The sequence below is a fragment of the Saccopteryx bilineata genome, chromosome 5 (assembly GCF_036850765.1).
Source record: "Saccopteryx bilineata isolate mSacBil1 chromosome 5, mSacBil1_pri_phased_curated, whole genome shotgun sequence".
In the NCBI taxonomy this organism is placed as follows: Eukaryota; Metazoa; Chordata; class Mammalia; order Chiroptera; family Emballonuridae; genus Saccopteryx; species Saccopteryx bilineata.
Genome location: NC_089494.1, coordinates 74812169 through 74833344, shown reverse-complemented (window position 1 = coordinate 74833344; position 21176 = coordinate 74812169). Strand labels below are relative to the sequence as shown.

At 34.8% G+C, this 21176-nt stretch overlaps 1 protein-coding gene across 1 annotated transcript in view; it reads right to left on the bottom strand.

Annotated features, from left to right (window-relative positions):
- Positions 1–21176, bottom strand: part of KCNH7 (potassium voltage-gated channel subfamily H member 7) — a 616229-nt gene that overhangs the window by 16521 nt on the left and 578532 nt on the right. Inside the window, exons 10-13 of the mRNA XM_066279538.1 lie at positions 18871–19076; positions 14195–14294; positions 3622–3885; positions 799–967 (exon numbers count right to left, since the gene is read on the bottom strand). Coding sequence (XP_066135635.1) covers positions 799–967; positions 3622–3885; positions 14195–14294; positions 18871–19076 — 739 coding nt within the window. The remainder of the gene's footprint in view (positions 1–798; positions 968–3621; positions 3886–14194; positions 14295–18870; positions 19077–21176) is intronic.

Genomic DNA, 21176 nt, shown 5'->3' with positions numbered 1-21176 from the left:
TCATCTCTCATTGTGTGTTTAAAATGGATTTAGTAAGTCACGTGGTTTGAGCATTATAGTTTGACTCATGCAGTTTTCCATCAGTGACCATGGGAATACCTTGGCTCGTGGTGTATCTGGAGGCTACCTTTGAATCAGTGTAGTCCCACATGAAGCACAGCTACAGCAGCTATATTAAACTCAATCATGCATTTTTTTTTCTGAGTCCGATAGACCTGGTTAATTTTAACAAATCTACTCAGATTTGGGTTAAACAGTTCCATCCTCCTTAAAGCCAGAATTAAGTCCTCATTTTAAAAAAGTATAATCAAAGATAGAAGGAAAATGGAGAGGATATAGGCTTCAAATCTAAGATTGTCAATTCAATCACATTTTTAACAAGTTAACTGAACAACTAAATGCTCAAATAATTTTGTTGATACTGTTTTAAAAAATGTCATAACGCATAACTAAGTTACCAGAAACAATAAAAAATTATAAAAGAAGGATTAAAAGAGGAAGTGTCTATCAGTAAGCTAAATATAAAAGTTTTTTTAGGCAGCTGGTGTGGGTGATATAGTAGTTTTATGGCAAGTAAAAAAAATAGAATTTACGTTGTCAAAGTATGCAGTGTTCTAAATAAATGCTCTTTTGAAACACATATTAATAATTCTGTCAAATTCTAGTTTTATTTTAAATCAATAAGTGTAAAGGAAAAACATGAGATTACGGCACGAAGAATTTGCTATTTACAAGGAATAAAGTTAAACCCAACTAAAGGGTCGGTTTATGTCCTCTTTGCCCTGCCATTGCTTATACCTGTTTAGTTGTTCTTGAAGCAAATCCAATCTTTGTTCCACTTCTCCATAGGTGAGATCACTTTCGGTTTCAGAGACCCCCCAGGCAGTTTGCTGAGGTGCTGAGGGACTAGACTTATCAACCCGAGTCTGGGTATTTTCTTGTTCCCAGCTTCTTGTGTCAGAGATATCTGTGGGAAATAGCAAGATAGATGTCAACTTCTTTGATGCCCCTTTGCGTCAGTAACACAGAGACATCCACAATACAAGCGGGGAAGGATCTTGAAGTATAAACGAAAAACAGAGACCCTAAGTGACACAGAGACCTGCCAGATACCACAACCAATTGGTAGCTATGTCTCACCCACCCTTAGCCTGCCTGCCATCTCACTCATCCATTTCCATATGAATAAAATCATACAGCTAGTTATGAATCTTAAATACAATCTTGTCTTCTTTCTCTTTGTGCTGTTTGTGATCAAGAAAAAAAGAATGATTATGTTCCCTTTGAAAAACTGAATAAAATGTAAATGTAGATACAGGTTTCCTTGATTATCATTTACTCTTTCATTAAAATCAGGATGCGCATGATTAGTTTGTTTTAAGAGCAAACATAAAAATATAAAAGTGTTCAAAGGGGAAATTCTGGTTAGGGTCTTAATCAAAGTGAACATCCTTGTAGGTATGTTCTAAATATAGCTCAGGAAGAGTCTGTACTCGGTTGCCTTGGAAAATGTTGCTATAGTTGCAAGACACATTCCTCGAAATGGTTGAACAGAAAGTAAACTTTCACTTTTATTTGGGTACACAGTTTTCTTAGAGTCAATTTTTGACTTGAAGTTGAATCAGTAGAATACGTGTTTGCTTTTTTTTTTTTTTAGTTTTGCCTAAAGGTGCTCTGCTATTGGATTCAGCATGACAAATACCAGGGATGTAAGAGAAATTCCTATCAATGATAAACTAAGATCTGTAAGAATTTAGTAATTCAAGCTACAGCAGTTGTCGCTGTACCATACATGTTATTCAAATTCTTAAACATTCCGTAGTACTTCACCTTAAATAAGCATTAAGAAATAAAATTTGCAGTTAGTGAAGTTTTGTAATTTCTCATTTGTTAATCATATTAATTAATCAAGTTAACTATTGTCACACTAATGTTATATGACATCAATTATTTTTATTCAATTGACATACATATTACATTTTGCATTTTCAGATAATTATTATTTGAGTGAAGATTGCATTATATATTTTTTTAAATTAAACATTTATAGATATTAAAATTGTTAGAATACTATTTTATTATGCATGTAGAATAACTAATAAAAATAACTGGGAGAAGTGGCAAAGAAAAACATGAGAATTTACTATCAGCAAGATGCATTATAAAGTTGAATAAAATCCCCAAATTATATTTTCAATAAGTTGTCACTTGAGGCTCAAAATCAGGTGGAAAACAACAAAAAGTCCTTTAAAAAACAATCAAGCCCACATTATGCTGAATTTCAGAGATCATAGGCATGGTTCTTCAAGCTCTTCAGAACTTTTGACTTTCAGGATACAACCTTTTGCTATTTTTAGCACTTCTCAGAATTCGTTTTCATAAATAACTAAAATAGGACATTTAGTAATCACATCTAATATTCCATTCTTCCATTATGACAAATGAGGTACTATTTTCATTCACTTCATCAAGATTTTAGATTGTCCAGAGAACATTTACTTATATTCTTAGCTTACTTCAATGTGGCGTCATGGCAAAATCTGATATGATAAGATAGAAAAAGTAACTGTGGAAAAGTATAGAGCCAAAACATTCTAGATTCAATAAAACTTCTGTTGTCTGATATAGTCACTTCAAATAGTTTTGCTATCCTGTCAGGCTAAGAACATTCTATTTTTATTTTATTTCTGTTATATTCTTTTGGCTTTTTGCTATCCCTCTACATTTTTATATACCCAGGAAAATATTCAATGATTAAAGGGTTAGAAAAATGAAGCCTGTGCATAAATACTAAACCAAATTGGAAATTTTATTTCAGAAAAGATAATTCATGTATGTTATCTTGTTAACAATCACAGTTGATTAGTTAGTTAAAAAATATTATTCCTATTTTAAAGGATGTGCAAATTGAGTCTTAGTGGAGTCTGCCAGTAACTTATCCTAAGTCATAAAAGGAGCAAGTGACAGAATTGTGATTGGAACCCAATTAGTCTGAGCCACACCTATTCTTGTACCCACTAATTAGATAAATCTAACAAGATCTATAGATCTAAGTTCTGTTTTACTAAGTAGATTGTTTTGATAGTTCTCAAGCTTTCCTGAATTTCCCATCCTTCCAAATTTGCATTCATTATTACTCATCTCATGCATATTTTTTATAGCAAAACCCATATATTTGGGTATTGCTTTTGGTGGAGATGTTAAATAAATGTAAAAGTGAGTTAGATCAAGCGTATATTTTATTTGACATTTTCCTCCTTTTCTCATAATTCCCAGTTAACAAAACACATTTTTTTTTTTTTTTTAGTATTTGTTGTAGTGTCACTGCCTTGGCCTTTCATGCTATAAAACAATAGAGTTCTTCTATGTGTAGTCATGTTAAGTCTGATCGGCTATAAAAAAAAACCTTTCGATGCTATTTTATTGGTTGAGAGTAATTAGCACTATTCCAGAATGGTGCAGACACTTTGTAGATAATCTGAGACTCGAACTCTTTGCAAATAGCATGAAATCACAAAGATTAGATTAACATATGTCAGTACAGTTCTCTATTTGTGAAAAGTTGCTATTTTATCATGAGCACTAGAAAGAGACAACCTGATTTTTGAGAAACTTGATTACCTTTGCAAGAGTGGCTTCTTTTATCTATGTGAATTCTTCCTGAGGGGGGCACTATTTCTTCCAAATTGAGTCCAGTTGCTTTTCCTATTCCTGGAGGGGAATCTACTACTCCTGAGAAGAGAGGCTCTTGTTCACCATCAGCGGAGGAGATGAAAGATGCAGATCTGCTTTTTTTCTCTTCAGTGTGTTTCTTGGAACTCTGATAATTTCTTATGGTATCTACAGAGTCTTCAGGATCATTTGTACTGTTTCCTTTGCCAAAATCTATCAAAGGAAAGTTATTTTATAGAGGATAATTAAATGTGACACTCTATGTGTATTACACTACTTTTTTTTATTACACACAGCTACTCTTTTAGTAGTGATGTTTTTTAAAGAACTTAAATAGAATTTTTAATAAAACTGTTGTTTTATTAAAAACAAAAAGTTGTTTTTTCTCTTTTTTTCCTATTGAATATAGAGCTACTTAAGGAGACTTTTTTTTTCTTAATTCGAGAAATATTAGATTATCTTAGTGAAATACATGATTCATTTTAAAATTAAAGGATTATCTGTGATAGTAATAATATTTATATTTTAGGGAAAAAAAACTGTAGATAACTTACAATCTTATACCTGCTCAACAGTCATCTGCACTCTTAAAATCTGGTATTATCTCTTTAAGGAAATGAAAACAGAGGGGAAATGTGTTCCAATTCTAAAATGTCACCACTATGCAGCTTGTTGTTTGCTTTTACCTTTCACACCCGAGCCCATCTGTCGGTCCTGTCACACATTGCAAAGGTCAAAGCTGGAAGCCTCTTTGTGCTAAAGGCTTGCAGGCTGCATTTCAACTGTAGTTCTCTACATGTAATGGCCTTGACATTCCAGGCAGTTTGCTTGTATAGCATATTGCAAAGAACATAAAGCTAAATATAGTAATTAAGGTATGTTTACCTAATTACATTAAGGCTAGTGGTACCTATAGGCAGATTTATACAGAAATATCAGGATAATTTCAGCCCCCAAGGTTGTGTTAGAACATATTTCAGCAAGAAAAACTGAGACACATCTCAGAAGTTGTTTCCATTAGTCTCCTTGGAGGATATATAATTCTTCATCTAGTTACCGCTACAAACTAATCAACATATTCCAGAAGGTTTATCGTTTTCTAGAGAAGTGGTTGAGACAGTGTCCACATCCTCTCTCTGCCTGATTGTGCTTACTTTGTTATTTATAGAAGGCCAAATGAACTGACTGAAGGCCAGTCCAGAGACACTTCTGTTTTTTAAAATTCCTTTATGGCATAGAAATTAAACTAAGATTTTTTTTTGCTTTATTTAAAAAAAAATCATAATTTAAAATATGAGAATCCCAAAAACAACCCAAAGTAGAAAATGGATAGAGTTTAAATATCAGCCTCATGTAAAATTGTTATTTAGGAGTTAATGTTCTGTCGATTAAAGTTAAATGTAGCAAAAGTGGATTGCTCAATTCAATATTTTCCTTGAGTTCACACTTGTTCAGTGATTTCATCATAGCTGAAAAGTGTGCAGACCTTTCCAATGTCAAGCACTGTAGACATTAATGATTGCTCAGTGTCACGTACATTTCTCTATTCATTCACTAACCTAATAGGTTGTAAATATTTAGAGCAGTTCTTCCTACACAAATGTTTTTTTCTTCACTGTCACTGACACAACCTTCCTTAAGCCTGTAAGCTTCATTCTTCATTCTTGTAATTTTTTCCTTTTTTCTTTGATTTTTAACTTCTCCTCTCCTGAAAATTTGATCAACATTCCTTACTTTATGAACATACCATTTCCTTTCTCCAAAAATAAGTTTCCAATTTTATGCTAGTAAATATCTTTTTTGTTAAAGAAACCTTCACTTTTGTAAATTATCCTCAGACCCAGTCACAGTTTGCTGCTGCTAAGTAAACCTCCCTGCACCGTGGCCACCAGTGGGGTTGGAATCAGCTGTTCTTTTAAACATTTTCATAGCATCTTTTCTAGCAGAATCAAATGCAAATTGAATTAACCATTAATTCATTTGGCTACAATCTAAGTATGGAAATGCTAATGTGAATATTTATATTGGATATACATTAGAAATTATTAAACTACTTGGTCTCTTTGGCTTGAGAGGTCTTGAAAGTTCTCTGTAGATTTTAAATACTAATACATTACCAGTAAAATGTTCTATTTCTACTACTACATGAACCTCAGTCTTTTTTTTACTAATTTATGGTCTAATTTTTGATGCTTAGAGATAAATTCATCAGTGTTGGACAAATAAATTTGTAAAATTTATGTTATTTAATTCTGCTCACTTTTATTGTTAAAAATGGCCACTGCCCACGTAAATTGCACTGCCAGGTGAAACTGTTAATTACCTTCCTGCTTGGGAAGGGGCTTTGTTATGCTAATGTTTGCTGGAGGAGGGGTATTGTGCCAAAAAGTTTTAAGAAGAAGAAGATGGAGAAGAAGGAAGCCATGTTTTGCAGAGTTTGTGCAGAGAGAAGGAGATGGGGAACCAGAGGGGACTGAGGCTGGTGAGGGGCCTTTGATTCTAGGAAAAACCGGAAAAGATTCTCCTGGTTGTAGAACTGGACAATGTGTGAGTGGGTTTTGGTGCCCCGTGTGTTTGTTTTTACTCGCCCACCTGTTGCAAGGCTAGAATAAAGGTATGGCCCACCAGTTTTTGGCTCAACTGTTTCTTTATCGTCTGTCTGAATCTAATGGGAACCTGCACCTGCATGTGCCTCATGGCGATGGCCGCAACTACTGGCCATACAATCAGTTACTCGATATTGTTAAGTTGAATTGTAATTTGCTGATTTCAACTCAGGACAAGTATTCACAGAATGTGTTGAATGAGGATTATTATTTAGTTCCATAGTAAAGTGGAGAAAATTACTTCATGTACGTGGTATCTAAATCATTGAGCAAAAATCCTATGAAAAAGCAGGATCATAAAAGAAGAAAGTGTTTGTTATGTTTGAATTGCTCCAATATGTATGTAAGGAGAGTTAGTCCACCTTTATTTCCATGTTCACTGCTGCCTGACAGTCAGCCAGCTGCTTCCGGGAACTCTAGCCACATGAACAGTTTCTTTGATACACCCTGTCTGTGACGTTTTTATATTCCCTAATAAATAAATAAATCAAAACTTCATATTTTCTCATTTTAAATGAAAGCTGAAATGATAATCTATTTGTGGATTAAAAATAGAAACTGGTCAGGCTTAGGCTGGAGTTTGTCTGATGGAATACATGAAATTGGGTTGAAATGCATTGTAATTAGCTTCCAGGTACCTCTAAATTTTGATGGCCTGTTTCACTTCTGCCTTTTCTTAATTAAAGTGGGTTATTTGCTGGATATTAAATAGTATTAGGTACTATTTTTTCATAATTTTATTTTTCTTCTATGTTGAAATATTATTTTGAGGGCAGTAATCTGAAAGAGTTTAACAGTTTCCCCTTTGTAGAAGTAAGATTGCATATTCACTTGTATATATAGTTTTATTTATTTTTTATTTTTTTATTCATTTTTAGAGAGGAGAGAGAGGGAGAGAGAGAGAGAAGGGGGGAGGAGCTGGAAGCATCAACTCCCATATGTGCCTTGACCAGGCATGCCCAGGGTTTTGAACCGGCAACCTCAGTGTTTCCAGGTTGACATATTCACTTGTTAACAATCATTTTACAAAAGAGACTTTTGCCTGTTTAGTTAAGCCTCTAATTTGCTTTCTGATTTAAATGACTAAAAAACTTTTTTCTTCCCTCCTTTCCTTTCCTTTCCTTTCCTTTCCTTTCCTTTCCTTTCCTTTCCTTTCCTTTCCTTTCCTTTCCTTTCCTTTCCTTTCCTTTCCTTTCCTTCCTTCCTTTTTTCCTTCCTTCCTTCCCTTCCTCCCTCCCTCCTTTCTTTCTTCTCCTTTCTTTCTTTCTTTCTTTCTTTCTTTCTTTCTTTCTTTCTTTCTTTCTTTCTTTCTTTCTTTCTTTTTCATTCCTTTCTCTCTCTCTTTCTTTCTTTCATTTCTTTTCTCTCTCTTTCTTCTTTCTTTCTTTCTTTCTTTCTTTCTTTCTTTCTTTCTTTCTTTCTTTCTTTCTTTCTTTCTGCAGGCTGAGAGTTCATCTTCTTTCTTTTCCTCATAAGACACAATTCTAAAGCATTTGTGGTTGTCCTTGTGGATGCCTCTCTGGGTTCAGAATGAATCGAAGAACACAGAATAAGAGTATCCTGATGGAGTGATTGAGTCATCTATCTTAAGAAAGATAATGTAAAATTCTTCCATTTCAAACATTCTAAGGACAAATGTTTGTGCTCACTCTCTTTTATGGAGTCTTTCTCTCAGATTAATTACTGTTTTTATTGTGAGATCCAACAGGTAGTCTCAACTTTGAGTCAAAGAGAAACATTTAATCTGCTCTCTCAGCATCTGAATTTTAGATTTCCCACTGGTAACAATTTTGAAATAAGCTGAGCACTTTCCAGCCAGATGCATTTTCAAAATTTATTTCATTGGAAAATTAAAGTCTAAAATATATTTCTTTATTTAATTTCAAATACCTCAGTTCCTCTGTAGTTTCAAAGAATAAAAAGAAGACTAGTGTTATTTTTCTATACAAATACAAGATACAAATTTTAAAACTATCTTAAAAATTAAAATGAATATATATTTATATATTGTTGAAATGTATAACAAAAGCTAATTACTATTTGGTATCGGAGAAGATATTCCAAAGATATGCCAAAGTATAATACCAATATATTTAAAGGTTTAATTTAATAAAATTATAATTAGGCTATGCTTGTTCTTTAAAAATGTTTGACAATGTATATATTTACTCCTTCAATAACTTTCATAGAAGTCATTTTATTTTAGAGAAACATTGTGAAACCTTACTGACTTTTGTATGACCATGTGAAATCACTAAACCAATATAACGAAGAGATAAAGCTTATTGCTATCTTTTGAAACGCAAGGTATGATGAGTTCAAGACATTTTCTCTCTCATTTTCTGTAACATTACATTTTTTTCAGTTTAAAAAATATGAAGCATGACCAGGTGGTGGCGCAGTGGATAGAGCATTGGACTGGGATGCAGAGGACCCAGGTTCGAGACCCCGAGGTTGCCAACTTGAGCTCAGGCTCATCTGGTTTGAGCAAAGCTCACCAGCTTGGACCCAAGGTCACTGGCTTGAGCAAGGGGTTACTTGGTCTGCTGTAGCCCCACGGTCAAGGCACATATGAGAAGGCAATCACTGAACAATGAAAAACTTATGATTGATGCTACTCATCTCTCTCAGTTCCTGTCTGTCTGTCCCTATCTATCCCTCTCTCTGACTCTCTCTCTGTCTCTGAAAAAAAAAATATGGAAGTGCCCATTATAATAAAAATTATATAGGTAGAAAAATGAGAAAACTGCAGGTTTTCTTCCCTACTCTTATGATGTGTAATATGTCTTAAATAGGTTTCTGTTTACAAGGGAAAATGTGACACCATCTAAGTCCAGTGGAGAAAAGATGATAAACATTTTTTTTCACTTTAATGTCCACCCATTTTGTTGAAACAGGAACATCTTTAACAGTATTTTAATTTTTTGCTGTTTTTTGGGCCTGTCACATTGTTCTCCTTGATGAATTCTCTGCCAACAGATTATAGACTCCTTAAATCAATTATCAGTAACTACTATGATACTGAATTTTTTGTCCCTAGAAAGTGTTGGTTATAAAAGTGCTATTAGTAAAAAATATATATGTGTGCATGTGTCTGTGTGTGTGTATATTTGTATCTCCTGTGCTTTTATAAAGGTGGGGTAAAAGCAGGTTTATAGTTGCAAGTACACAAAACACAGTTTATTCTTGTATTATTATTTATTAATTGTTGTAGTATTTATTTATTAATTATGTTGTAGTATTTTTCATACAAACAACTGCAAATTTACTTTTGTCTATCTTGTACATTCTATTGTATTAGTATATTATCTATACTATAAAACATAAACAACTTAAAGATTTAAAAGAAATAGTCCCAAAATCCAATGGATCATATTTGCACACTCTGAAGTACACACAATTCGATTTAACTTTGAAGACAGACTTAGAGACTATTTTCAACATGTTCCAAATGGCTATACCTCATTCACTTCTATTCTTCCGAACCATGTTATCAATGCTTGTGGCCACTAAATAGGTCATTGAAGATATATTTTTATACTTTACTTTCTGTAACAATAGCATTGTATTTTAATTTCAGGAACTATAGAACCTCCTCATATATAATGACCCTAGTCAAATTAGGAAGGCCCCAGGCACCTCCAAACCACAATTTTAGTGGGGAAAGAGAACTACTAGAAGACACTTTAAAAGAAAAGTCCTAAAATTCAAAACTATACTGACTGCTCTTTTCTGTCAGGAAATGAGTTTATTTTTCCAGAAGGAAAATGAATCTCATGAGGACAAACTGCTTTTATCAACAAATTCATTTTAGCAGAGGAGTGATCCAATATGTTAAGCTTCTGTTTGTTCAAGTCAACTTGCCAGAAGTTCTATTTATATTTATTCTTTTTGAATGTAAGCTCCTTAGCACCATGTGGAAGGCAAGAATGGAAGAGCTCTAGTGCCTTGTTGAGGAGGTAGGTAGTAAGTGGCAATGCAAGACTCCACCTTTGTCTGTCTCCAGTGCCCAACCATGTGCTCTTAACCTCTGGTTCTCAATGCCTCTGTTGATTAATTCATAGTCAGTGCTCTTGAATGTCTGCCTTCATGATACTGTTTCATACGAGTGTAAACTAACTCAAATAATCAATGCTTTTGTTGGTAGCTTTCAATTATGTAGCCCTATATCATTTAGCATCAATTATTTTCTGCAAGTTCTCTGTTTTTTATACTTACTTATATGTAGGTTTTGCTCCTAGATATTGATTATACATCAAGAAGTATAGAATGGGCCTGACCAGGTGGTGATGCAGTGGATAGAGCGTCAGACTGGGACGTGGAGGACCCAGGTTCGAGACCCCGAGGTTGCCAGCTTGAGCACGGGCTCATCTGGTTTGAGCAAAACTCACCAGCTTGGACCCAAGGTCTCTGGCTCGAGCAAGGGGTTACTCAGTCTGCTGAAGACCCACGGTCAAGGCACATATGAGAAAGCAATCAATGAACAACTAAGGTGTGGCAACGAAAAACTAATGATTGATGTCTCATCTCTCTGTCCCTGTCTATTCCTCTCTCTGTCTCTGTAAAAAAAAGTATAGAATGGGGGGCCACCTTTAGAGCATGAGATTGGGGTGACAGGAAATAAATTGCTTCAGAAACTTTTATACTTGTCTATAGTAGCATGAGGTACTAAAGACTGGAATAGGCTCTCAGGCTCCAGATAACTAGAGTTAATTATATTTTCATATTAACCAAATCATGCTTACTCAATGAAACACCAGAAAACATCAAAAGACTGTAAGAAGGTAGGTAAATTCCTTACCAACTACATTTTGTATAAAATGGTCTCATAGACTAAACTTGTGATAAGGGGGAACATTTTCAGAATCAATAGAAACGTCTAGTTGCATAAGCACAATATAAGTTGTGACCAGCTCTCGGGACCTTACCAAGAGATAAAAATATTAGATAATTCAGTTTGAGAATGGGGAAACCAAACAAGATTAACAAAGATTGAATAAATCTTCAACTGTTTGGGGGAGATTATTATATAAACAACATTGTCAGGTTGTTCCTCATTTCCAGCAAGATCAAAATAAGTAATTAACTTCAGGATAAAGAATTTAGATTAAGTCTCTGGAAGAACAATTTGACAGTAATGGTTCCAATTTTAGAAAAAGTTATTATGAGAAGGACATTGCAGAAATAAATTATCACCTGTCTGTGACTGGGTTATTGTTCCGTAATCAGCTAGAGGATTCAATATTTATCCCAATTCAACAGATATTTATCGATTATTCGTTGGAAAGGAATTTAAAAGTTGGTAGAAAAAAAGGACAAATATACCAAGAACCACTGTACAAGGCATATTTAGACAATGTATCAAGAAGAAATTGCCTCAGAAATTCATAAAAGAAAAACTACATTTAAGGAAATCAGGAAAGAGTTTATGTTGACTATATCATTGGAGATCGATATTGAAACAAATGTAACTTTAGTGGATGAGAAAGTCTGTGTTGTGTGTGTTTGAGAACAGAGAGGTAAAGTCCAATTAAGATAATAATATATGCAAAAACACAAAAACAATTTACATGGATGAGAGGGCAGTTTAGTTCACTTGAAATACAGAGCAAGTTGAAGGTAATAGATGAGTTTCCTTAGGGTGAGAATTCAGAGAAAAGAATGCCAAGAAAAAAACTTGGATTAAGAAAGCAAAAGAAGGAAGAGAACCAGAATGAAGATGCTTAAATTTTATTTTATGTATTTGTTAATTCTTTCAACAAATATTTGTTACTTACTTGCTATGTGCCAAGCACTGAAAGGTAACTAAATATTTATTTCTTTCATGGTGTTTAGAATCTAGAGGCAAACAATATCTATGAAATAATGATGGAAATAAACATAGAAGTACAACGGGAATGCAGTCAAAATGAAGAGCTGATCGTGGAAGGCCTGGTAAGACGAAGAGGTAGTCATAGACCATCCTATTAGGGTTTTAGGGAATGGGAAGCCCTGATAGGGCTTTAAATATGTGGGTGACATAAACAAATGCATTAAAAAAAAACTCACCAGTTATCCAGTGTGGAGAATAGATCAGAGAGAGACAAGGTGAGGTGGGATGCTGTTTCAGCATTCCAGGTGACAGATTATAGTATCTCGGCTCAGAGTTATGGTTATGAAGATGGAAAGAAATAAACCAAGAAGGACCTAGATTGATGAGTAAGTGGAGATGTATTGGAGGTAGCAATAAGACTTGTTGCCAGAGTTGAAGGAGATCTCAAGAGAAAATTGGATCCTTGATAGATATCTGGTTTGTACAATTGATTGAATGGTGCTGCCATTTAGATACATGGCAACTGATGGAGAGACAGGTTTCCAGGGGAACATCATGGGTTAGTTTAGGAAATCTTGAGTTTGAGGTGCTTTTGTGATGTCAACTTGATGTTTTAAAAGGCAGCTGGATAAATGAGATTGAAGTTTAGATGGTCTGGGATTAAGAATTAAATAGTGGCTCTGGTCGTTTGTTTCAGTGATAGAGTGTTTGGCCCAGCATGTGAATGTCCCAGGTTCAATCCTGGTCAGGGCACACAGAAGTGACCATCTGCTTCTCCACCTTCCCACACTCTCCCTTTTCTCTCTCTATCTCTTTCTTCCCCTCTTGTGGCCATGGCTCGGTTGGAGCAAGTTGGGTCTGGGTGCTGAGGATGGTTCCATAGCTTTGCTTCAAGCACTAAAATAGCTCTGTTGCTGAGCAACAAAGCAATGGTCCCAGATGGGCAGAGCATTGCCTGGTAGGGGGCCTGCAGGGTGGACCTGGTCAGGGTGCATGGGGGAATCTGTCTCTCTGCCTCCCCACTTCTCAGTTAAGAAAAAGGAAAGAAAAGTAAATATATACATTTCCTATGTGAGAATATAATAAAAGTGTAGGCATAAATAAGATCATTCAGGGAAAGAGTATGCTATAGAATAAGAGAGAAGAGGGCCTAAAACCATGCCTTGAGAAACTCTAGTAAACTAATGAATTAGTATAGAAGATAATAATCCTGCCATTATCTTCAGGGAATTAGTAAGAGTAGGAGGAAAATAGGAAAAGTGACATGTCACAGATGCCAAGAGAAAAACATACAACAAGAAGAAGGGAACTGGTTCACAGTGATTCTGCTGAATGGCCAAATAAGGTAAAGGCTGGAATGTTTGTTGGATCTGCATATGGCAAGAGTGAAAGCTTCGTCGGGAAAACCTTCTCTCATCTGCTCAGGCAGAATTAGATGTACCCTCATTTGGGTTCTCACTGAGGTGTCCTTAATCTGGTTATGGCACCTGATATTTATACTGAAATGATTGAGGTAAGTTCATCACTCTTCTTAGGGAGGACAAGAACTTTTTTACACAGTTTGTTTCTCAGAAATGGAGTAGCTCTTTAAAAATGTGAAATGTTAAATATGTATTTGTTTTATTTATAAGTAACACATAAAGAATAGTTAGAAGAACAGAAAAACATAGAGAGGACAAGGAGTGGCAAGTGCCTCAGAGAATTTGAAGGTAAAGAAAACTAGCAAATACCACCATCATGCATGTCATGCATGCATGTCAGAAGATTGAGCATGTAGCCTGCAAAAGAAAGTCTTCCTTCCAGAACACTCTGCTCAGAACTCTGAGGCATAGTAATTCAACTGTTAATTGGTGTCCTAAAAAAAACCAACACTACGCTATTTGTCTGTCTGTAATGTCCCTGTAGATGTCTAATGGTTTTGTTGAATGACATTGCTAAGAGCTATCAGAAACCTCATCATTAGCTATCAAAAAAAGCAAAGGATTTGCCTTTCTAAAACCTGAATAAAGATTCATTTTGAAATCAGAAGTATAATGAGCAATTAAGTAATAAGAGCTAATAACCACATGCTCTATATTTAAGTTTTATAAATAGAATAAATTACCTGTCTCTCCTTCACTATCAAATGACAATTTCCTTCTTCGTAGTTTACAGTTGTCTCCTTCAGAGTCATTCATGGACTGTGAGCGTAGTAAGAGATCAGCCTTTGTTGATAAAACATGAAGATAAAATGAATAATTATTCAATTTGAATATAATGTGCTATCAGTAAACTCTTTACTATTTCATATGACTTTAACTACTGTGAGACTTAATTATTAGATTGCAGGTAACTAGTTACCATGCTTTACTTAATGGTTCTTTTTAAATTATAAAATAGACTCATAGAACAATTCTAATAGTTTCACAGTCTGATGGAAAATCATAGTTTTAGAAGTTACTCATTAGATCCTGATGAGGTGGTGGCACAGTGGATAAAGCATTGGACTGGGATGCAGAAGACCCAAGTTCAAAACCCCAAGGTCGCTGGCTTGAGAATGGGTTAATCTTGCTTGAGCATGGGATCACCAACTTGAGCGCAGGGTTGCTGGCTTGAGGGTGGGATCATAGCCATGACGCCATGGTTGCTGGCTTAAGCCCAAAGGTCACTGGCTTGAAGCCCAAGGTCGCTGGCTTGAGCCCAAGGTCACTGGCTTGAACAAGGGGTCACTGGCTCAGCTAGCGCCCCCTGTAAAGGTACATATGAGGAAGCAATTAATGAATAACTAAGGAGCCATAATGAAGAATTGATGCTTCTCATCTCTCTCCCTTCCTGTCTATCTGTCTGTATCTGTCCCTCTCTGTCTCTCTCTCTGTCTCTGTCACAAAAAAAGGAAGTTATTCATCAGAAATGTGTGGAGATGATGTTGACAACATTTAGAGACAACATGTTTCTTTATGTGGAATGTATTTTATGTAACTTGATAAAGTTAAAATAATAATAATTTTTAAAAATGTTGCAGAATCTGTATTACTTCAGAGGGAAAAATTTGAACTAGTTATAACTAGCTGTGATGTTTAAATTACATAGTAATGATTGGAAGGTGGTACATTTACACAATGAAATACTAGTTGGTTGTAAAAAAAAAAAAATTACCCTTTGTGACAGCATGGATGGACCTGGAGAATATTATGCTAAGTGATATAAGCCAGTCAGAGAAAGACAAGTACCATATGATTTTACTTACATGTGAAATGTAATGAATAAAATAAAAGAAACCCCAAATAGAAACAGATTCATAGATACGGAGAACAGACTGACAGCTTGCAAAGGAGATGGGGGCTGGGGATTGGGTAAAAAAGGAAAAGGCATTAAGCAAAGGAAAAAAACTTATAGACACAGACAACAGTGTGGGGACTGCAAGAGAGAAAGGGGTGGGAGGAGGTAGGAGAAGGTAGAGGGTAATAGCTGGTGATGGAGAGAGACTTGACTTGGGGTGGTGAACACACAATGCAATAAACGGGTGATGTATTATAGAATTGTATACCTGAAATGGATAATTCTGTAACCAATTTCACCCCAATACATTCAATATAAAACACAAAAAATAAAATAAATTTTACAACAAAAATAAGATTAAATTCAATAAATCCTATTCTTGGAACCCTTCATTTCCTTCCCTCGATTTCTCCTCTGCCGTCCCTCTGTAAAATATTAGCCTTGTAAATAAAAACACAAGTTCCCAAATAAATAAAACAAATGAAAGTTCCTGTTTTATCTAGTTGGTTGCTGCATAAACTTTTTTATGTAAAAAAGTTATCTGTGGTAGATGTTTGTTGTATTCAATGCAAAATCAGAATAAGCTTGGTAACATTTGATAAAGTACTGAAGTAAAACCATTATAAAACACGTATATTATTGATAATTTGAAACTCTCACTACCAAAATATTTTTCAACTTTTCAGTGTTTTGAAAAGAAATTAGCTGAATTGAGCTGGTTCTTCATGTAACTAGTGACTTTAAAAGTCAAATTAAAAAGTTTTTGCATGGCAAAGAAAATCAGCAACAAAATAGGACAACATACTGACTGGAAAAATATACTTGCCAATCATACGTTCTATAAGGGGTTAATATCCAAAATTTATAAAGAATTCATACAACTCAACATAAAAAAATCCAATTAAAAAATGGTCAGAGGACCTGAAAAGACATTTTTCCAAAGAGAACATACTGATAACCAACAGACATACAAAAAGATGCTCAATGTCACTAATCACAAGAGAAATCCAAATTAAGACCACAATAATATATCACGTCACATTTTTCAGAATTGCTATAATAAATAAACCATAATTGTTGATGAGGGTAAGAAAAAAATAGAATCCTTATGCAGATTGTGAATTGGTGCAGCCACTATAGAAAATGGTATGGAAGTTCTTCAAAAAACTAAAAATAGAAGTACTTTATGAAACAACAATTACACTTCTAGTTATATTTCCAAAGAAATCCAAAATACTAATTTGGAAACACACACACACACACCCCTATGTTTATTGCAGCATTGTTTACAATAGCCAAGATATGGAAGCAACCCAAATGTCCATCCACGGACAAATGGATAAAGAAGTGGTAGTACAACATATAGACTATAAATTATAACTCAGCCATAAAAAATGAACTCTAACTATTTGCAACAACAAGAATGGACCTAGAGGTATTATGCTAAGTAAAATAAGTCAGTCAGAAGAAGACAAATACCATTTGATTTTCCCTTATGTGTGGAATCTAAAGAACAAAGTAAACAAAACAGAAATATTCATGGATACAAACTGAGGGTTCCTGGATGGGAGGAGAGTTGGGTACTCCAGTGAAAAAGGTGAAGGAGCCTGACCAGGCAGTGGTGCAGTGGATAGAGGATTGTCTGAGAACCCAGGTTCAAAACCCTGAGGTTGCTGGCTTGAGTGCAGGCTAATCCGGCTTGAGTGCAGGCTCATCAACTTGAGCACAGAGTTGCCTGTTTGAGCATGGGATCATAGACACGACCCCATTGTCTCTGGCTTGAGCCCCATGTTGCTAACTTCAGCATGGGGTCACTGGCTGGGCTGGAGCTCCTGATCAAGGCACATATGAGGAAGCAATCAAAGAAGAGCTAAGATGCTGCAATGAAGAATTGATGTTTTTCATTTTTTTCTCTTCCTGTCTGTCTGTCCCTCCACCTCCCCCCTCTCTCTCTCACTTAAAAAAAATAGGTGAAGGAAGTAAAAAGTGCAAAATAGTCAAAGTGATATAAATAGTGCAAAATAGTCAAAGTGATGTAAATTATAACATAGGGAATATAGTCAATAATATTGTTATAATTATGTATGGTGCCAGGTGGGAACTAGAATTATCAGGGGGATTCCTTTATAAATTGTATAATTGCCTAATCATTATGCTGTGCACCCAAAACTAATTTAATATAATATTAAAAGCCAATTGTAATTAAAAAACAAAATTTTAAAAATTTAAAGTTTACCTTTATCTTGAAATCTGTCACAGTATCTGGGAATGACTAACTCGAGGAAGGATTAAATTTACCATGTTTAACCAAACTATTGACTTGAAGATCTTTTTTTCCAGAGAGTATATATATAGTTAGCATTATAATACATTGGCACATTTCAAAAGCCCAACGGATGATTTCTGACAAAAAATAATGTATTTCAAATTGGAGTTGGGATTCTAGGGTTTGGGGGAGAGAAGGATAGAGGAATAACGTATAAATTGTGGTTTAAATGTAAGTTTTATATTCTTAAAACAGTGGTAGATCAGAAGAATATATTTTCATAGTGGAGAAAAGAAGGGATATAAAGGCTACATTCTCAAAACTAATCCTAGTTTAAATTATATGTAGAATCATTTAAAATATTTTTATTAGACAATATGCTATTCATTCTGCAGCACTAATTTTGACTCAAGTATATAAGTCTGATTAATTTTTACCTCTATGATTTGATAACTGTGTTAAATATGAACCTAAACTACAGTAAGTTTTTTTTCATTATTATTAAAAAGACATTGCTAAACGATGTATGATATACACTGTAAATAATAGCTGAAACAATATTTTAACCTCTGTATAAGATAAACTTGTTTAGGGGATTTTCAATACTCTAGATCCACCCATTTCTTTTATTTTTTAAGTGAGAGGAGGGGTGATAGTGAGACAGACTCCCACATGTGCCCTGAACCAGCATCCACCCTACAATCCCATCTGGGGCCGATGCCAGAGGACCAAGCTATTTTATCACTCGGAGCTATACTCAAACCAACTGAGCCACTGGCTGTGGAGAGGAAGAGGGAGAGAAGGGAAAATGGAAGAGGGAGGGGGGAGAGAAGCCGATGGTCATTTCTTCTGTGTGCCCTGACTGGAAGTCGAACTCAGGAAGTCCATATGCTGGGCTGATGCTCTATCCATTGAGCCACCAGCCAGACCCAAAATTCACCCATTTCTTTCAAATAGTTGTCATATCCACTATAAACTGAGACTATTTTAAATCTAAAGTATGTCACCTAAGAGTTCTTAAAAAGTCAAATTTAATTAAGCTACTTAAAATTATTTAATATATTTGAAAGTAATCAGACTGAATTCATTTCCTATAATTTAAAAATTCCAGTATTAAGTTGGCTTTTTCTTCTACATATTCGGAATTGGTAAAGTTTTGCTACAGTATTTTGCTTGACCTTTCAGAAGTATTTGGGCAATCCAAGAATAAAATGAAATGTCAAAGTACAAGAAATAAGCAAACAGTTAACATATACCTTTGCACTCTCATGTCTTAGGTTGAAAGTCAACTCTAGGTTGGTGAGAAAGTGATCAGAAAACTCAGGATACATATCCAGAACCTCTAACAAGTCTTCTCTCTGGATCTTGTGCAAGTCACAGTATGTGAGAGCTCTGACGTCTGCGTTAGACTTTCCAGGCTTGGCATAAAGATGAACCATTTCTCCAAATATATCGTTTTTTCCTTAAAAAAAAAAAGAAAACAGAAAAGAAATAAAGAAATTTGTATTTAATGTTTCCCCCCCTAAAAACAGAAGAGAACCTCTGACTAATTTCTGAACTAAAGATTTCAAATGTAAAACCCCATAGCCAACAGACTGTCGGGCAGCAAAATACCTCATACTGATTCCCCCAGTTCTGTGTGTCGGCTGAGTAAAAATTGCCTCTTAGTTCACTGGTCCTAGTTTACTACCTATTATTTTCTTGTCTTGATTCTTTGGCTAAACAACTAGAATGCAGCAAACAAGGCTTCAGTCTACTGTGTCCCACATTCCTAAACAAAGGTTCCTGCCGTATAGTAGGTATGGTCTAATTCTGTCAATCCAGAAATATGAGAAAGCTGCAGTGAACATACTTTGTTTCCTTTAGTAGCTACTTTTGGATTTGCCTTTAATGAATTTGTCCAGTTGTAGTCATGCTTTTGTTTTTTAACCACATATCTTTTATTCTAAAAGTGTGTCCTTGCATTCTTCACAAACATGGAGTTATTTCGGTGTCTGTCTTCTGATGAGCCTTCCTCGTCCCCTCTGCCTGGCCACAGCCATCTGCTTTTCCAGGCCTTGCTGAATGGTGAGGAGGATAATGACAACAAAAAACACTCGTTGGGGACTAAGTAGGTGCCAGGAATGGTGACAAATGCGTAGATGCTTTATTTCATTTAAGACCTCAAATAATCTCCTAAAGAAATTATTAATTATTATCCAAATTTATGAAAATCTAAAGAGGATTAAAGAGTTAAACTGATTAGGTCAAGGTCACCTTCTTAGTTGGGTAAAGGGAGGGAGAGAGTAATTATGATTAAATCCCACGCATTCTGACTCCAGTCACAATCTTTCCATATTCCTATATTTCATTTCCCCCAATATTTTTTCTAAATGTGACAGCAAATTAGCTTTTTCTGTTTCTGGATATCAAGACACTTAAAAATTGTACCTGTGAAACATGTACTCTATAACTACCAAGAGATTATTTTAAAAATCCTCAAGGCTTGTGTAAAACAGTAATTTCTCACATATATCCTGAAGCTTCTTTTCATATTTAAAAAAATATACTCCCTGGATCTGTTAATATATATAAATATTTTTTGTTAGACAAGTTCCATACCTGACCAAAGAAACTATCAAAGACTTTGAAACAATCAAGTTTGAACTAGTCAAAAAAAAAAAAAAAGAAAAAAGCAGTAACGTTACCTTAAGTGTGAATTTAATGGTGAGAAATCTTGCACCATATATTTATAATGAAAATTGATATTACAGCCAATAAATTAATTTTAATTTAGATAAATACTTAGCTTTCTAAAACTAGAATTGATAATCATAACGTGAAGATTTCAGATATAGATTTTCATGAAGAAAGAGACCGTAAAAGAGAATCTCTTCAAATTCTTTCCAGTTTCAATACTTCAGTGTAGGTATTATCAAGGACAGTCCCTGAGCTAAATTCAGTCTGGGGTTTGTATTCTAATTAGCTTATGTGACTATAAATGAGGAAAGACTAAGCTAGGCAGCATGTACACTTTAATTACGCTCTAAAATTACTGTTTTATAAAGCAAGGAGGCTTGTTACTTTCCTGCAGAAATAGCTCTGGCCGATTTAAAGATCAGCAATGCAGTGAAGCATGCTCCCTTTCCGGCTGTATCACAGAGAAAACTGTCAAAGGCCAAATCCGGTGAAAATCCAACTTTCTTGTGTAGTCACTAAGTGATTTAGAATATGTTTTTAGTCTTGCCTGCTTATTGTATTATAAACCAAATTGTGCATGTTGTCAATTTAGGGGAAAATTATTTTAAAGCTATTATGATAAAATTATAAAAACATATAGAAATAACTCAAACATCTCCATTCATGGACTGGGTCTTAGGCAAACTCAGTTAGTTGTACACGGAAGAGAACAGAAAACATCCTTGTCCTTTTGGACATTAACACCAAGAGTAGAGTGAAAGGAAATCACTGAATTGCATGTTCGTTACTTAAATGGACCTGCATTTAATCCACAGGAAAAAAAGAAGTACAAATGATTACAAATATTGCAGGGTTGGGGGTGTTCCTATGGGCAGTCTGAGGC